The sequence below is a fragment of the Saccopteryx leptura genome, chromosome 5 (assembly GCF_036850995.1).
Source record: "Saccopteryx leptura isolate mSacLep1 chromosome 5, mSacLep1_pri_phased_curated, whole genome shotgun sequence".
NCBI classification, from domain to species: Eukaryota; Metazoa; Chordata; class Mammalia; order Chiroptera; family Emballonuridae; genus Saccopteryx; species Saccopteryx leptura.
Genome location: NC_089507.1, coordinates 75,722,528 through 75,741,858, shown reverse-complemented (window position 1 = coordinate 75,741,858; position 19,331 = coordinate 75,722,528). Strand labels below are relative to the sequence as shown.

General features: G+C 35.2%; 1 protein-coding gene across 2 annotated transcripts in view; it reads right to left on the bottom strand.

Moving 5' to 3' along the window:
- GRID2 (glutamate ionotropic receptor delta type subunit 2) overlaps positions 1-19,331 on the bottom strand; it is a 1,621,553-nt gene that overhangs the window by 318,079 nt on the left and 1,284,143 nt on the right. For both annotated transcript variants that reach the window (XM_066385691.1, XM_066385692.1), the window contains one exon: positions 2,364-2,502. In XM_066385691.1, coding sequence (XP_066241788.1) covers positions 2,364-2,502 — 139 coding nt within the window. The remainder of the gene's footprint in view (positions 1-2,363; positions 2,503-19,331) is intronic.

Below are 19,331 nucleotides of genomic sequence, written 5' to 3'. Positions count from 1 at the left end.
GGAAAGTCTAGATACAAACTAATGCTGGCAAAGTTAGTAATGATTAAACAGTTCACATACACCACACATACAACATGAAGTCTACAATGTCAGTGAAACAGTGACTCAAGCAAACCAATTTTAAGAACAACCACAAGATAAAGAAAAACTTTATTAGGTAAGGTTATGGATTTGTATCAAATTGATAGGGGTTAGATTTCCAGCTCTGACACTATTGACAATGTGCTCTTGAGCATTTAACTTCCAATTTTTGTTTGTTCATTTAAAAAGTGGAAATAAAAATAGTATCTGTATTATTAGGGTTATTTTGAAGAAAAAAATGAGATAAAATATGTAATATGCTTAATACATAGTAACTTTAGCCATAATTTTAAAATTATGATGATTGTTGTCATTGACTGTATAAAATCAGTTGTTTTATTTTAAATTTTCTTCACTTATATATATAAAAATATTTGAAAGTCATATCTGAGCTATAGGTTTTTAGCTTTAAGTACACTCAAACTGTGGCAAATTAAACAATTAGTATTAAATATATTAGTGTGAGAAAATACTCCATTTTAATTTTTAAAACTATCTTACTGTTATTTCTATTACTAGATCTGCCAAGCAGTCTTAACATGAATAGCAGACATCAATTATAAATATAACATGTTCATGTTGGGGCGTATGCCTACAGAACTGGCCCAACACAAAAATCTCCTAGGTTTTGGACCAATTGCGGAGTTGAAGACTGTAATCATTTATATCCTACAGTTAGTAACGAATATGTCAATGGCAAGTCCTTAATTATATTCTCTAAAAACAACTGGCCCCTTGAAAGTATATGGGTGTATGATGGGAACTGGTATAGTACATTTAAAATATAGGCATAATATTCAGAAAGTTTTCAGGTCTGATCATTTAATTAATCATTTATTAGCTGCATGGTTTAGGGTAGTTATTTTTCTTTTCAACTTCAGATGTAAAATGAGTAATTAATAGTTGGTATTTGAGGAGTGGTTGTAAATATTAAATGAGCCAATGCATGTTAAACATTTAGCACAGTCTGGCATCTTGTGAATATTAAATAAATAATAATTATCATTCTTATAATTTTACTAATTTCATTGATTACTTGGCTGGTTGGTTGTAATAATTTTCATTACTGCTTAAAGTATAATTCTGATGGGGTCACCAATTTTATAACGTATGCCACACATAGAATTAGCCAAAGGATAATAAATTGAGAGAGTATAAAGATTTTACACCAAAGATATAATTGGAAAAACAACTTGAGGAACATAATTTTATGAGAGAAGTTGAAAATACCATTTTTGTAAATGGATAAAAGAACTGATAGTCTATTATCTTTATTAGTTAAAATTTAGGGTTTCAATTTGTATACCACAAGAAATTGAAAAAAATACCATAGTTCTTTATAGGTCAATAATTCTTGATTTTATTTCTAGTATTGTGCTATAGTATAATAGTCGTGGCTAATGGACTTCTGTTTTTAAAGGCAAGAATTCATGTTTTCTTCTAAGAATAAATTAAATCCACAATAAATTCTTTGACAAATCTAATTACTCTCCATTTGAATTGTCAGTTTTGTTGAGAAATAAATGTTCTTCAACTCTAAGAAAACTAAAACCACCTTGTTTTTAGATGACTAAAACATTTTTGTTAGAACAATATATAGAACATTATGTACTAATAAAGGCAGAAGTTGTACCGTGGTGCTGTTTATTGCATAAAACCACAAAAGTAAAACTGGCTGTGATAAACCAAAGACCTTTGGCTCTCAGATCTAAAGTGAATGACATCTGTGAACTGATGCATTGATTTAGGTAACTTTTGAGATTTAAATGAGTGTACCATAATTTTACCACCAATTTAATGACAATTTACCATCATTGCTGCTGGAAAAACAACAGCTATAATAACCACATTTGATATAATGTAGTGAAGAGATAAATAGTAAGTATTTTTGTCTCTGGATAGCTTCTCTCTTTCGTCCCCTCTCCCTTCTCATACTTGAATTATATATATTTTAGTATGTCTTTTTTCCTTTCTTTTTACAATGCTCCCTAGACATAGTCATAACATTGTGGAGGTTAAAATTCTGAATATGTGTTAGCCTTCCAGGGAAATGTGGAAAGCAATGTTCAAATTATTTCCAGAATATTATTCTTTAAAAATGCTCTCCTAATACTGTATTTTCAGGAGTTGTACTATGCTGTGGTATCTGTATGTCACAAAATTAAGCCTTTATTCAAAAGGAAGTCATAAATATATTATCAAAAACCATACACTTGTTTAAGTAGCTTTGGTACTCCATCATTTCTCGTGTTTTGTGGCTACTGGAATTATTGTCTACTTACTGGATGGAGCTTTCAATGCGGGTGATAGTGAGGAAAGCAGCAAGGTTTGCTGTGTAAGATGAAATGACAATCAAAGCAAATAGCCACCAAGCTCCCATCATCATTCGGGTAGCCAGAGTTGTGTATGGGACCTCCCCACCTGTGGAGAGAAGCAAAGAGAAGAAAGGAACATTAGCAAATATTTATTGAGATTTCTAACATTATACACATTCAATAATACCAAGTTAATTCTTAAGTAGTGAGAAATCTTTGTACATAACATCAGTATAAACCTCTGTATTTTGCTTAAGTTCATTACTTTATATTTGATTCTCTTTTATAAGATTATGTGAGACCCAGTCAAAAAGCATGATAAAGATTTAGTATATGTTTAAATGATATTTCTTCCACCTTTTTGTTCAGTCCTAGAAGTAATGATTTTCTTATAATCACAGATAAACACTTTATTTCCAAGGGCTTAATCATTCACTATTTAGGTAATATTAATGCTTCTGTTTAATATAACTTTTTTCAGATTGTTAGTTTAACAATTAATGGTGAAGATTATTTTTGGTTATATTTCCTAGAATCATAGGTTACTTATGATCTTGGAATCATACATATTACTGTTGACTTCAGCATTATCATGTATGTTATGTTCTCCTAATTGGCTAACCACTCTTTACAAACTTGGTGTAGAATCTACTAGGTGTCAGAGTGCCCTTGGGCTTTGTCTCTAGATTGCTTCTGTTCGCTGTCCCCATCTCCACTCCACCTAATCTTAAATTTCTTGACTTTGAATACCATCCATACGATACTTTGATAACTCTTAGATTTATATTTCAAGCTCCACTCTCTAGAAAGTTGTAAATAAATGCTAACATGATTTATACTTGCAATCTAATGGGCATTTCAGACTTACCATATTTAAAACAAAACACTTTATTTTCTCTTTAAAGTAACACCCCAGTCCACACTATCTTAAGAAATAGCATCACCTTTCACTCTATTTCTCAGGCCAAATATTGATACTTAGGGATTTTCCAGCATCCTACCCAGTAGTAAGTCCTGTCACCTTGACCTTCAAACTGCATAACAAATCTTACTTCATCTCATCACTTCTAGTGCTATCACTACTTCTTGGACTGTACTGTTATTTTTGTTTGTTCCTTAGCATGCATACACATGCAAGAGAGAGACAGGGAGAGAGATGAGAAACATCAGCTCATCATTGTGGCTCTTTTTTTTTTTTTTAGTATTTTTCCAAAGCTGGAAACGGGGAGAGACAGTCAGACAGACTCCCGCATGCGCTCGACCGGGATCCACCCGGCACGCCCACCAAGGGCGAAGCTCTGTCCACCAGGGGGTGATGCTCTGCCCCTCCGGGGCGTCACTCTGCCGTGACCAGAGCCACTCTAGTACCTGGGGCAGAGGCCAAGGAGCCATCCTCAGCGCCCAGGCCATCTTTGCTCCAATGGAGCCTTGGCTGTGGGAGGGGAAGAGAGAGACAGAGAGGAAGGAGGGGGGGGGTGGAGAAGCAGATGGGCGCTTCTCCTATGTGCCCTGGCCGGGAATCGAACCCGGGTCCCCCGCATGCCAGGCCGATGCTCTACCGCTGAGCCCACTGGCCAGGGCCTCATTGTGGCTCTTTAGTTGTTCATTGATTGCTTTCTCATACGTGCTTTGACTGGGGACTACAGTTGAGCCAGTGACCCTTTACTCAAGTCAGGACATTGGGTTCAAGCCAGTGACCATGAGTCATGTCTATGATCCCACAGTAAAGCTGGTGAGCCCGCACTCAAACTGGATAAACCTGTGCTCAAGCTGGTGACCTCGGGGCTTTTAACCTGGGTTCTCAGTGTCCCAGGTCAACACTCTATGCACTGCACCACCACCTGTTCAGGCTTAACTGTATTGTTAAACCACTTAAATATTTTACCTTCTTATATCCTGGGCACTACCAATCCTAATTCTCTAACCATGGTGCACTTTACTTTTGTTTGTTTTGCTTTGTTTTAGATTTTATTTATTTATTTTAGAGAGAAGAGAGAGAGAAGCAGGAGAGAGAGAGAGGAGAGAGAAGGAGGAGGAACAGGAAGTGTTAACTCCCATATGTGCCTTGACCAGGCAAGTCCAGGGTTTTGAACTGGCAACCTTAGCATTCCAGGTTGACACTTTTATCCACTACACCACCACAGGTCAGGCCCATGAGAATGAGATCATTAAAAATGAGAATGAGATCACAATATGCTCCTCATCAAAACTTCCAGTGGATTCCCATCACACTTTAAAAATAAATTCAAAGTTTCTACCAGAGCATATCAGTGCTTGCACGACCTAATATCAGGCCAACTTCCTGAACTTATCTTTTATTTTTCTTTTATTCCACTCTCTTGATAACCTTCTTGTAATTTCTTTTATGATCCTTTCTGTCCTACAGCCCTTACATTTGCAAATTTTTTACGGGAATTCTCTCTTTAATTTAAAAATGAGTTTTCACTTCAATGTATTCAAATTTCTGCTCCAATGATAGATCTTCACTAACACTTGATTATCATTTTATTGAATGACTGATCAGGTGGTAGTGCAGTGGGTAGAGCATTGGCCCGTGATGCTAAGAACCCAGGTTTAAAACCCTGAGGTTTCTCGCTTGAGAATGGGCTTATCCAGCTTGAGTGTGGGGTTGCTGGCTTGAACATGGTATCATAGACATACCCCATGGTTGCTGGCTTGAGCAAGGGGTCACTGACTCAGCTAGAGTCCTCCAGTCAGGACACATTTGAGAAAACAATCAATAAATGACTAGTGTGATACAACTGTGGTTGATGCTTCTCATCTCTCTCCCTTCTTATTTGTCTGTCTGTCCCTCTCTGCACTTCTCTCTCCCTCTCTCTTTCTCTATTGCTAAAAAAAGAAAAGAAAAAAATAACTTCCCATGACCTCATACTCTCAATCTTTTTATCTATTTTAAATCAAAGTTTATCATATTTCATATATTTTTATTTATTTTTCTCCCTTGAATATAGTTTCTGAAATAGGAACAGTTTCTGTCCCATATCAAGCATGTAAATATCTGTTGAATGAATGTTAGAAATCAGGCTTATTCTAATAGCAGAAATGAATTAAGGAGATTGCCTAGACCTAGATTAATTAATATGTGAATGAGTTAACAAGACTCAATTATAATAACAGGCAGGGGTTTTTTTTTGTTTTTGTTTGTTTGTTTGTTTGTTTTGTTTTTACAAGGACAGAGAGAGAGTCAGAGAGAGGGATAGATAGGGACAGACAGACTGGAACGGAGAGAGATGAAAAGCATCAATCATCAGTTTTTCCATTGCGACATCTTAGTTGTTTATTGATTCCTTTCTCATATGTGCCTTGACCGTGGGCCTTCAGCAGACCAAGTAACCCCTTGCTTGAGCCAGTGACCTTGGGCTCAAGCTGGTGAGCTTTTTGCTCAAGCCAGATGAGCCTGCGCTCAGGGTCTCGAACCTGGGTCCTCTGCACCCCAGTCCGACACTCTATCCACTGTGCCACCACCTGGTCAGGCAACAGGCAGGTTTTTATGCCAATACTTTTCACTGTGTAATATATAAATTTTCAGTGTAGTCCAAATATACTTTAGTTATGTCCTGAGCTATTTTTCTGATGTACTATACTCAGAACAAGCTAACCTCTGATCTGATACATATTTTTCAAAAGCAATTATAATGCATGCCTGATGCTCTCTTCTTCAAAACAAATACTCATTCAACTCTTAAAAGACAAAAGCAAAAGTATATTTTTTTAAATCTATATGGCAACATCTGAAAAAACAATATGAATAAGATGATAGCTGAGAACCGAAAGATGTTAATGTGCATAACAAAAATGGAACAAGAAATTAATGATTGAAAAGGCTAATTGAAGGTTAGTTTTATGAAGTCTTCAACTTTTAATAATGTTATCGCTCATATGAAAATATATTTTGAGCTTTTTTATTTATGGTGTATAGTCTGCACCATGGGAAATTCAAATATTCCTGTAGACTCTAAATAAAATGATATATTTATATTATTTGATATCTTCTTTTAGAAATCAAATGCTAACAGTAATGGGAGTTTTGACTTCCAATTCTGGCAATTGTGAACAAGCCTCCTACTAACAGCAACTAGAAGAATTGAACATATAATACACCAGAGAGCTAAAGAAGCAGTAAAAAATTAGAAGACCAAGATTTTGAAGAAAAAAAATAACACATAAATGTGACCTGATATTGAAAACTACTTTTCTCAGAGGGAAAAATGCCAGTTTAATATGAGAATGCCAAACTGAGAAGCTGAGCAAAGCTTTTGAAAGCCTTCAAATGTTAAAGTGGCTATAAAAATTAAGTCTCAGGGCTTGCCAAATGTGGATGGGGTTGAAAACCAGAAAATTCTCATCTTCATAGAAATCAGTAATTGCAAGTTTATTAAGCCAATGGTCCAAGAGAAATCACAAGAAAAATGAAAAATATTTTGAACTTGATAATCATAAGAATACTCCATACCAAAACTCTACATTCTAATAGCTAATGGGATAGCACTAAATTTGTGTTTAAAGGGAAAGTCATAGCTTATAATGTATAAAAAAAGAAGGCTGAACATCAAAGAGCTCATCAATTTCAAGTTAAAAAAAAATTAAGGTTAACCTAAAGAACACAGGAGCAAGAAAAGAACAAATGTATAAAAATTAACAAATGAAACAAAATACAATAAAAAAGATGACCTAATAGTTTAGTCATTTGACAAGACCTATAAAAGTTATTAACATTGATTACAAAATTAAATAAAGGCACAAAAAGTACAATACTAGTAATAAAAAAGGTATTTTGCTACAGATGTTGTAGACATTAAAAGGAAAAAAGAGGAAGTTCTTATGAATAATTTTATATCAATTAATTTGTTTTTTTTTTTGTTTTTTTTTCAGAGACAGAGAGTCAGAGAGAGGGACAGATAGGGCTAGACAGACAGGAAGGGACAGAGATGAGAAGCATCAGTTCTTCATTGCGGCTCCTTAATTGTTCATTGTTTGCTTTCTCATATGTGCCTTGACCAGGGGCTACAGCAGAGTGAGTGACCTTGGGCTCAAGCCAGAGACCTTGGGCTTAAGCCAGTGACCATGGGGTCATGTTTATGATCCCATGTTCAAGTCAGCAACCACTCTCTCAAGCTGGTGAGCTTGTGCTCAAGCCAGAAGAGTCCAAGCTAAAGCTGGCAACCTCGAGGTTTTGAACCTGGGTCTTCCGCATCCCAGTCCTACACTCTATCTACTGTGCCACTGCCCGGTCAGGCAATATACCAATTACAGTGGTACCTTGAATTGAGCTCGTAAGTCAGTCAGTCAACTTGTACATCAAACTGCCGATACTGGAACCCTGCGCCAATGTGCCAACTAGCGGCGGCTTCTCGAGTAATGACTCATATCTCAGAATTTCACTCAGATCTCGAACAAAAATACAAACTGAGTCACAGATCATATCTTAAAAAATTTCGTCTGTTGGTCTGTTCATATCTCAAGGTACCAATGTAATTTGAAAAATGAGATGATTTGGCCAAATACTCAGAAAATTGTCACTAAAAGAAATAAAAAATTGAATGACCATATAACTATTAAAGACTTTGAATCCACAATTTAAACTTACCCACCAGAAAAACTCAAGGCCGGTAGCCTTACTGGAAAAATCTAACAAATGTTTTAGTAAAATTAACTCTAATTTTACACAACTTTTCCTGATATTAGAAAAAAGTAGGACAGTATTCAATACACTTCATAGAGAAGGCACAACTTTTAAAACAAAATCTGAGGAGATCATTCCAAAAAAGGGATAATTATAGGCCAATATTTCATATGGTTATCTACTCAAAAGACTTAAATTAGCAAAGAGAAAACTGCAATAAATAAATAGGCATGTTGGATCTATTAAATGAAAGCATGGGTTAGTTTGGCATTCAAAAATCAACCAATGGAATCTAAAACATTAACAATACAAGAAATAAAATCCTATAATCATCTTGGTAGATGCAGAAAAAGCACATATAAAAGTCAACATCCAGTCTTTAAAAAAAATCTACAAATAATTCAGCAAAGGAGAAATAAAAGAAACATTCTATTCTCACAAAGAATATTCTCAGAAAATCTATAGTAAATATTTTTATTAATAAGTATTTTTAAAGATTGTCTAATGATTACATGTTATTACTACTACTCTTTTTTTTTTTCCCCAGAGAGAGAGGGTAGGAGACAGACAGACAGGAAGAAAGAGAAATGAGAAGCATCAACTCATAGTTGTGGCACCTTAGTTGTTCACTGTTTGTTTCCTCATATGTGACTTAACCAGGGGACTCCAGTTGAGACAGTGACCCCTGGCTCAAGTCAGTAATATTGGGTTCAAACCAGAGACCTTGGGCTTTAAGCCAGCAACTATGGAGTCATGTCTATGATGCCATGCTTAACCAGCAACACCACACTCAAGCTGGATGAACGTGTGCTCAAGCCAGCAATCTCAGGTTTTGAACCTGGGCCTTCAGTGTCCAGGTAGACACTCTATCCACTGAGCCACTGTCTGGTCAGGCACAATTTCTATTCAATTGAAAGTACTAAACAAAGTTATACAACAAGACAAAAAATACTTAAACATACTTAAAGATTGGAAAGAATGAAATAAAATTTATGAGTTAAAGATGATAAGAATATATATGTAGAAATCCAAGGGAATATAGGATAAATTACTATAATTAAGTTAGTTATTAGTTCACTGTGGCACAATATTCAAAAATCAATCAGATATATACATACCATCAATTAACTCTTAAAACAGGGAGTTAAAAATACATATATAATTTGCAATTAAAATATTAATAATTAGGAATAAAGATGAGAAAATTCTTATAGTGAAATAAGCAAGGTTAAATATATGAACAAATATGTTTATTGATCAAAAGTCTCAGTATTATAAAGATGTACATTTTTCTCAAATTTATCTATAGGTTCAGTGAATTGCCAATAAAAAAAAACCCATGTTCTGGCACTGGCTGGGTGGCTCAGTGGATAAAGCATCCATCCAGCCACCAAGTTCACATGTTTAATCCTGATCAGGGCACGTAGAAGAAGCAATAAATGAATGTACAATTAAAAAATTAAACAACAAAGTGGAACAACAAGTTGATTCTTCTCTCTTTCTCTAGTTAATGGGAAAAAAAATCACAGTTTTCTTGTATATGTGTGTGTGTGATGAGGAGAGTGACAGAAGGAAAGAGAAAGAAAGAGAGAGAGAGAAGATAAATGTAAAATTTACAAAAATAGCCATGCAATGTCCAAGAAGATTAAATTGGTTCTAGCTGACTATAGCTTTATATAGTGATTTAAAATAGTATGTTATTAGTACAAGGATAGACCAAATCAATGAAAATTATCCATGTGTACCTAATCACCTGATTTATGGCCTGTGATCAACAATAACAGTCTTTCCCAGAAGTACTACCAGGTCAATTTGGATATACAGTGTGTCTGTAAAGTCATGGTGCACTTTTGACCGGTCACAGGAAAGCAAAAAAAGATGATAGAAATCTGAAATCTGCACCAAATAAAAGGAAAACCCTCCCAGTTTCTGTAGGATGATGTGGCAGCATGTGCGTATGCGCAGATGATGAAGTAACACCGTGTATATAGAGGTACCATGGCCATGCCAGTCGAGATGTGGATGGTACAGAGGAAAGTTCAGTGTGTTCTGTGGCTTGCTAAATTCGAATCTGTGACCAAAGTGCAATGTGAATATCGGCGCGTTTATAATAGCATCACAACATATGAATAACATTAGTCGGTGGGATAAGCAGTTGAAGGAAACCGGCAGTTTGGTGGAGAAACCCCGTTCTGGTAGCCATCAGTCAGTGATGAGTCTGTAGAGGCTATACGGGATAGCTACCTAAGGAGCCCTAAAAAATCTGTGTGTGACCCCACATCGAACTGCACTGAAAAGGTATGAAAGTGGGAGAGTTTTCCTTTTATTTGGTGCAGATTTCACATTTCTATCATCTTTTGTTGCTTTCCTGTGACCGGTCAAAAGTGCACCATGAGTTTACGGACACACTGTATATGAAAAATAATGAAACTTGTTTCATAACTTATAACATATATAAAAATCAATACCAAGCAGCTTATAGATATAAATATAAAACATAAAACTTTTATAAAAGAATATATGTATTATGTCCACAAGACTGGGTAGCAAAAGATTTCTTGAACAGAGCAAAAGATGCATTAATACAAAAGAAATTCACTATAGTAACACTACATAGTTCAAAAAATATCATTTAGAGAGTAAAAATACAAGTCATAGTAGCAGATACGTGTAATAAACATATCTAATGAAAACCAATATATATTAACTCATAGCTACTATATTTGTTGTTTAATAAATTATTTGATTGACACTTTAGGTGTTTGTTTCTATTTTTAAATATCAATATATTTCAACTGCCTTTCTGCTCATCAAAGTAAGACACAGTGCATAATTTGAACAAGTAAAATATATTGTGATTCTTTAAATATATCCAAATTTATTTTTATGGAGGCCTCAAAAATGTTTCTTCTTGTTATGCCCTATTTTTCTTGTTACCTACTGATGTCACCACAGACCTGGCAAGGAAATAAGGGTTAGAAAAGTCGCTCAAGGAGGAAATGTCTGGATGACTACTCATTCATCAAATAGCATGCAGCAAAACTGCAATCAAGTCAGACCTGCCACTCTTTAGTGATGTATTAGCTTTTAATGTTTTAAAATAATTATAGCAAGGCTTAAGCCACTATTGAAAACTACTATATAAATTCTAGTGCCGTTATCGACCTCATTTTTCACAAAATCAATCAATCAGGTGTTCAAAGGAAAATTGCACCATTTTACTAATCCCATGGGCAAGAAGGTTCAAAGGGTAAACAACAGTTGTCAAGGGGAATCAAAGTGAAATGGATCACAAAGTGAAGTTTTTAATACCTCTGGGATTTCTGAGACTGGTTCTTAAACAAGACTTTATGCCTAAGTGTATCATGATTTCCGCCAGGACAGAGCATGCCAATACACATTCGATCAGTTGTAATCATGAGAAGAAAACCAGGAGTAAGTCTAAAATAAATTTTTAAAGCTTCAAAATGCTATTCAAATCCAGCAGTGGGCTAACCATGTCTAGAGATTGGTTTCAAATCATAACTCATTTACTGTGACATATCAAGATTTATAACTTGATAGAGAGAAATATAATTATGAATTTAGACTTTCAAAAGCAATTTCAACCTTTTCAATTTTGAATTTCCTCTTTCTCATGCTTTTCAGAGTTCTTATGGTTAAGTTCTTAGGAGCACATCTTAAAAGCAGAAGATAAAAATGGACTTCTCTCTGGTATTTTTTGGTCTATTCTTTTGAATAATCGGTTAAAAATGGCTAAAGACATGAGATTTTGGTGTGCTGTTGTTATAGGAAATTTATTGGGATAAGTTACAAACATTTTAATCAGTATGTGAACTCTATCCAAATATATTTCAGTAATACAGACAGATCAGTAATTAAAGAACATAAAGTACTTCATATCATAAATAGTGATTTCCACTGCATGGCTAATTGAGTAAGCAAATGTGCATGAACCACATAATATGGGTTTTTCTGTGTTTGTGAATGCAAATACTTTAAGCTGAATACATTTTTGTAATTCATATGAAGCTTAATAATTTTACTTAAAGACTAGCTCCTCCTCCTCCTATTCTTTCTTTTTTTTTTTAGGTGAGAAGAGGGGAAATAGTGAGGCAGTCTCCCACATGTGCTCCGACTTAGATCCACTGGGCAACCCCCTCTGAGGCCCGATGTTCTAGTATCAAACTATTTTTAGTGCCTGAGGCTGATGTGCTCCAATAGAGCTATCCTCAGCACCTGGCCACACTGGAACTAATTGAGCCACTGACTGAGGGAGAGGAAAAGAGAGAGAAGGGGGAGAGAAGAAGATGGTTGCTTCTTCTTTGTGTCCTGACTGAAATTGAACCCGGGACATTCATACACAGGGGCAATGCTCTATCTACTAAGCCACTGGCTAGAGCAGCCTCCTCATATTTTAATGTGCTCTTTGGGTATGGTTTCTAGATTGCTCCAGAAAGTTCTAAAGGCATTTTAATCTAGAGCCTCTTTAGTCACTGAATATATTGAGACTTGGGTTGAATTTCCAGCAATAAAAAAATCAAGAATGAAGTCCATATTGCTGAGCTGAAGTGGTAAATCAAATCCATAGATGTAACAAAGTAGGAAGTGCGGTCAGGGAAGAAAGAAATTAGGGTAAAGCAGCAACACAAACAAAAAAAACCTATTACACTCAAGCCCAAATCAGGAAGTAAGAGATTATAAAGCAAATGTCAGGAAACAAAATATAAAAGCCTCTATTTTTAAAGTATTTACTAATGCACCAGGCATTGTATTAATTGTTTTGTAAGAATTTCTTTTCTTTTTTTTAATTTTATTTAATATTTTAGAGAGAATGGAGAGAGAGAGAGAGAGACAGAGAGACAGAGAGAGAGAGAGAGGGACATCAACTTGTTCCTGTATGTGTCCTGAATGAGGATTGAATCGGCAACCTCTATGTTTTGGAATGAAGCTCCAAGCACCTGAGCAATTCAGCCAGGACAAGAATTTTCTTATTTATCTTCACAACAATCTTATGAAATGATTAGTAAAACAAGGTTTGGTTTCCTCAGCCATGGCCCAGATCACAGAAGAATAGGGACATGGTTTACGCTCACAGTCTCACATAGGCAAAGGAAAAGATCAGTCAGAGAGTGACACATATCAGAGAATCTAGGAAACCTTCTGATGTCTTCGCCAAGTACATTTCTTACATCAAAGTTTTAATTCATTATTGCCATTTCACTTTCTCCCTCTGTTTTTCTCAATGATAAGACTGATTAGGTTTATTGTGGGACGATAGGCCAAAAATTTAGGACTGATTCAAGCAAACAAAATAAAAAAAGAATAAGAGTTTAAATTTTCAAATGATTCAGAAATATTTCCTATTATTCTGTTATGTTTTTAGGTGAAAGTAGGAAGCAATCAATGTAAAACATGGCCAATATAATTAATAGACAATTTTGGCAATTTGATGTATCAAAAAGATAGAAGGAAAGTGATATTGCAAAGATGAGATTCTGATGATGAATAAATAATAGAGAAAATAGTATATAAAAGTCTTGTTCCTCTGACTTGTTCTGGGAAGTGGACTGTGAGTCTACAAACTTCAACTGCATTCTTAGGATATTGTGACAAATATATGATATATTTTTAATTTTAATAGTGACATAATAACTTTTTATTCAATCATTGTAAGATTGTAAGCCCCAATTATTGAGTTTGTAAATAGATATATATTTTTAAAATTACTTTTACAAATAACTTTGTAACTAATATTAGACACAATGGGTTATATGCAAATGAATAAAACTTTCAATATTTTACATGCAAACAAAACAATGAGTTGTTTTTTTTCTCTTCTTCCCCCTTTTCCTGGAGACATTCTGCAAAGGTTTACTGAAAATAGAGAAAAATATGTATCTTTTTCTTCTTCCAAGTTTCACAAACTTAGAAATTTCTTTTATGCATATATAGCAATACACAAGAGACCTCTGCAATTGTTTGAGAATTCAGGTTGTTATTTAAAAAGAACAGACATGCTGCATGGTTTTCATGTGAAGTTATTATCAGGAAAATTGTTACTATTATTAATAGTAGTCATCTGACTTAGTTTTTATGCAAGCTTCTACACTTTCCTTTTCATTTCTTTTATCATGTTGCTCATGGTACCACCAGCTGAATCTAACTACTGTGGAATGAACTTTTAAGCTGACATTTTTTATAAAATATTTGACAGTGGCAGACTTATCACTGGATGATAGTTATCTTTGTGGTTTAATAAAAGACTATTTAGAGTCTTCGTCTGCCTAATAATTTTTGGTGGCTCTCAAAATAATAACTTGAAGATTATTTGATGTTCTATATTTTTTCAAATGAAATAAAAAATTATTGTGATTGGATGACCTCCTTTAGGTAAATTTTGATCAACTACTTTTTCTTTGGTTTCTCTCTATGGAGTTTTTTAATATTTCTCCTTTAATTATCCTTTTGAACAACACAGTCTTTGTTTAGTTTGGTATATAAAGATTTTGTTGCTGTATATTAAATTGTTGCAATAGCCTCACTTCATTACATGGAAACATTTTATACTTTTATAAATGGCAGTAATACACATTTAAGTGGTTGAGCTAACTTATAGTTTACTTCTTGTCTGTGTTCTTAATATTTAAGTTGGTAGTGACAGATTTTAAACTATCCAAATAGTTTAGTATTTTAAGTATTGTAGTGTTATCATACTTTATGTCTAAGCCATTTCATTCAACCAAATATGTTTAAGTATCTTCTAAATATCTAGTGAAATAGCATAAAAGAATTTTATATTATTGTTTTATTGTTTTCATAAATAAATACTTTATAATTCTATTAAAGTCTATATATATATATATATATTTTTATATATATTCAGTGAGAGGAGGAGAGACACAGAGAAAGACTTCCACATGCAACCCAAAGAGGATCTACCTAGCAAGCCTACTAGGAGGGCAATGCTCTGCCCATCTGGAATGTTGCTTTGTTGTTTGGCAACTGAGCTCTTTTTAGCACCTGAGGTGTAGGCCATGGAGCCATCCATAGCACTCAGGGAAAACTTGCTCCAATCGAGCCTTGGCTGCAGGAAGGGAAGAGAGAGAAAGACAGAGAGAGAGCTGAGAGGGAGTGCGGTGGAGAAGCAGATGGGTACTTCTTCTGTGTGCCCCAACAGGTAATTGAACCCGAGACATCCACATGCCGGGCCAGCACTCTACCACTGAGCCAACTGCCCAAGGTCTATATAGTCTTATTCATTAAAAATGTATGACTATGTATCATGGTATAATATTTAACTAAGGAGGGCCTTGGCCGGTTGGCTCAATGGTAGAGCATCAGCCTGGTGTGCAGGAGTCCTGGGTTTGATTCTCGGCCAGGGCACACAGGAGAAGCACCCATCTGCTTCTCCAACCCTCCCCCTCTCCTTCCTGTCTCTCTTTTCCCCTCCCGCAGCCAAGGCTCCATTGGAGCAAAGTTGGCTCGGGTGCTGAGGATGGCTCCATGGCCTCTGCCTCAGGTGCTAGAATGGCTCTGGTTGCAACAGAGCAATGCCACAGATGGGCAGAGCATTGCCCCCTGGTGGGCGTGCCAGGTGGATCCCAGTCGGGCACATGTGGGAGTCTGTCTGACTGCCTCCCTGTTTGCAACTTCAGAAAAATACAAAAAAAAAAACTCAGGAGCTGAATAACTAAAATAATTTTTAATAAGATAACCAAGGATGTGCATATATATTGAACCACTAGAATAATTATTTTTATAATTTTATAAACATGTAATACTAAGAAATTTGGCAAAACAAATTATATATATGTATACCCACTTGTATAATACAAATTCTTATGTAGGTGATAAGTAAAGCTACAAAGAATACCTGAAGGAAGACTTCAATGTTCAGGATATATTGTTAATTTAATTTAAAAATCATTATATAAAGCTTGACCTGTGGTGGTGCAGTGGATAAAGTGTCAACACGGAATGCTGAGGTCGCCAGTTCGAAACCTTGGGCTTGCCAAGTCAAGGCACATATATGAAGCAGCTACTACAAGTTGATGCTTTCCGCTTCTCCCACCCACACACATCCCCTCTATCTAAAAATCCATAAATAAAATTTAAAAATAAAATAAAATTCATTATATAGAGCAGTGTTTTTTAACTACCAGTCTGCAACCAGTCTGCCAGAATTTTCATGCCAGTCCATGAAATAATTAACTACCTTGATATTATATGAAGATTATAGACTCAATGATCTGAGTTGAATTTGTTTATACTCAGGGTGATTTCTGCCTTAGCAGTCCCCAAAATAATTCTCCTATTTTCACTGGTCCTCAAGCATAAAACGGTTGAAAACCACTGATATAGAAGATAAAACCATTATTAGATATGTATATATTAATACATTTTCTGTGTAATGATACACACTCAGGTGATAAATCCTGTTACATTTATTTCTATTGCAGTCTCATTTCCCTATTCATACTCTTATTTTTGTTGTGGTGGTAGTTTGCATCCTGCAGGCCAACACCACTTCAGCTGGTCTCCTTTAACCATCTATCATTATCTCCACACCATCCTTCTTACTGTCTCTAAATAGATAGTGCAGATCAGTTAGCTATTTGGACGAAATGCTATTGTTAAGTTGATAAGTGCAAAGTTTATTCTAACACAACCCTTTTATTGTGATTTTGATAATCTCTTTGAAGGGCACAGAGACATTGCACTTCTTATAGTGAGGTATAGTATACCAAATCATTTTCTGATAAAACTCTAATGAACATGAATAAAATATTAAATTTGGGACAAGAAATGACAATATATAAAACGATGAAAATGAAGTACTTTTTTTTTCTCTCTTCTTTCTTTTTTTAGTGAGAAAGAAACAGACAAGAAGGGAGAGAGATGAGAAGCATCAATTCTTTAGTGTGGCACCTAAGAATATTTATTGATTGCTTTCTCATATGTGCCTTGTCTGGGAAACTCCAGCCGAGCCAGTGACCTCTTGCTCAAACCAGCGACCTTCGAACTCTAGCCAGCAACCATAGAATCGAATCGTGTCTATGATCCCACGTTCAGATCATCCACTCCACGCTCAAGCCAGATGAGCCTGCTGCGCTCAAGCTGGATGAGTGTGCACTCAAGCTAGTGACCTTGGAGTTTCAAACCAGGGTCCTGTGCATCCCAGGCCGATGCTCGATCCACTGCACCACTGCCTGGTCAGGCAATAAAATACTTATTAAACTTGAAAATATATATAATCCTGAGAATTGCTTCAAACATATACTTCCACAATTTTCTGTGTTCAAGGAAAGTTTTCCAGCTAAACCATCATGTAAGCACTGACATGCCAAAGTGAAGATCAAAGGTACCAGATCAAAGCACTTACAGATCTGCCTGGGAGGAACTCTGTAAACTTCATCTGAATCTTCAAGCCTCTCAGACATGTTATAGGATTCCTAGCATCACTTTGTTTTTTGTAATGTCGTCAACAATGAATTAAAAATGGGAAAAACAAACTAGAGGGTTATTTATAGAATGCAGCACAATGAAAAAGCCTTTCTTATGAAGAGACAGTTTCATTGGAGGTAGTGGTATTGTTTTTCTCATAACCTATCTCATAACCTATTTCCCAGAGAATAAGCTATGTAAACTCAATGTGCACTTCAGAGAGATTATCACAATATCATCTGCACAGAAGCAAAAGAAAGGAGGAAAAATAACATTTAAAGTTTTTTCCTAAGAAATTTGTTTCATTTTATTTCATGAATGACAGACGCTGCAATTTAAAAATTAAATCTACATTTTTAAAAGGGAGAATTATATCTTTATTCTATTTTGCTTTTCTCATTTTCACCTCCTTTGAATTTTTGGATTTCAAATACTTTTAATTATGTTGCCAAAATACCTGCAAAAAAACTAGACACAGAAAATACACATCTATTAAATATTGTGCTTGTTTTAGTATCTTTTAAAAATTGAGCTGAATTTTACATCAAAAAGGAAAAGAATAATATAAAAATCCATAATTTTAAATGAAAATGCTTATTTTATAGGACTATTTAGCTACTATTTAAAAGCAAAAACCAAAAAACAGTGTAGCTATTAGATTTTTTTAATTGAAAATATTTACTTTTGGTTACTTTCTACCACCTGTGCATTTTACAATATTTGTTTTCTTTCTTTCTTTTTATTTTATTTTTATTCAGTGAGAGGAGAAGAGAGACAGACTTCTGCATGTGCCCCAACTGAGATCCATCTGGAAAGCCCACTAGGGGGCAATGCTCTGCCCTTCTGGGGTGTTGCTCCATTGCTCAGCAAACAAGCTCTTCTTAACACCTGAGGTGAAGGCCATGAAGCTATCCTCAGTGCCCAGGGCCAACTCACTTCAATCAAGTCATGGCTGCAGGAGGGAGGGAGGGAGAGAGAGAGAGAGAGAAGCAAGAGGGGGAGGGGTGGAGAAGCCCTGTGTGCCCTGACCAAGAATCAAATCCAGGGTTATCATATGCCAGGCTGATGCTCTACTGCTGAGCCAACTGGCCAGGGCCAATATTTGTCTTCAATGTTATCAATTAGTTTTTTACTTTAAGATTTTATTTATTGATTTTAGAGAGGAGAGAAAGAGAGAAGGGGGAGAAGATCAGGAAGCATTAACTCACAGTAGTTGTTTTTCATGTGTGCCTTGACTGGGCAAGGCCGGGGTTTCAAACCAGCAATCTCAGCATTCTAGGTCGATGCTTTATCCACTGCACCACCACTTGTCAGGCTCAATTGGTTTTATAAAGTATATTAAACCATAATAACATACCAGAAAAAAATGCATTATTTTAAAAGAGAAATTATAAATTTCTCTTTTAAAATAATGAGTTATAAACTTGTAATATTTCATAATGGTATTTTCTTGTTATATGGAATTATATACACTTTGGATATGTGCTTATGTTATTGTTTAAAATTTTCTTAGAGAATAAGCTATGTAAACTCAATGATAGTCTCAGATTTGACATTTAAATTGCATTGCAGTCAAGTCTCGGATTGAAACAAATAAGCATAGCCAGCTTACAAATTTGACCTCTACAATTACTGTTCATTTTGTAAGCTTTCCTGGGTGTAAATGCATGTTAAATAGCCTTTTAGTGCCTGAGATGACTTTTTCTCAGCCAAAGTATTCTTTTTCGGTTCATCAGTTAAGATACGTATTTCATGTAATTGAATAGAACATGAGTAACTCATTCCAACTCAAAGTGTCCATCTTAGACACTGCATGTGGCCAGCTTCAATATCTCACATTATTA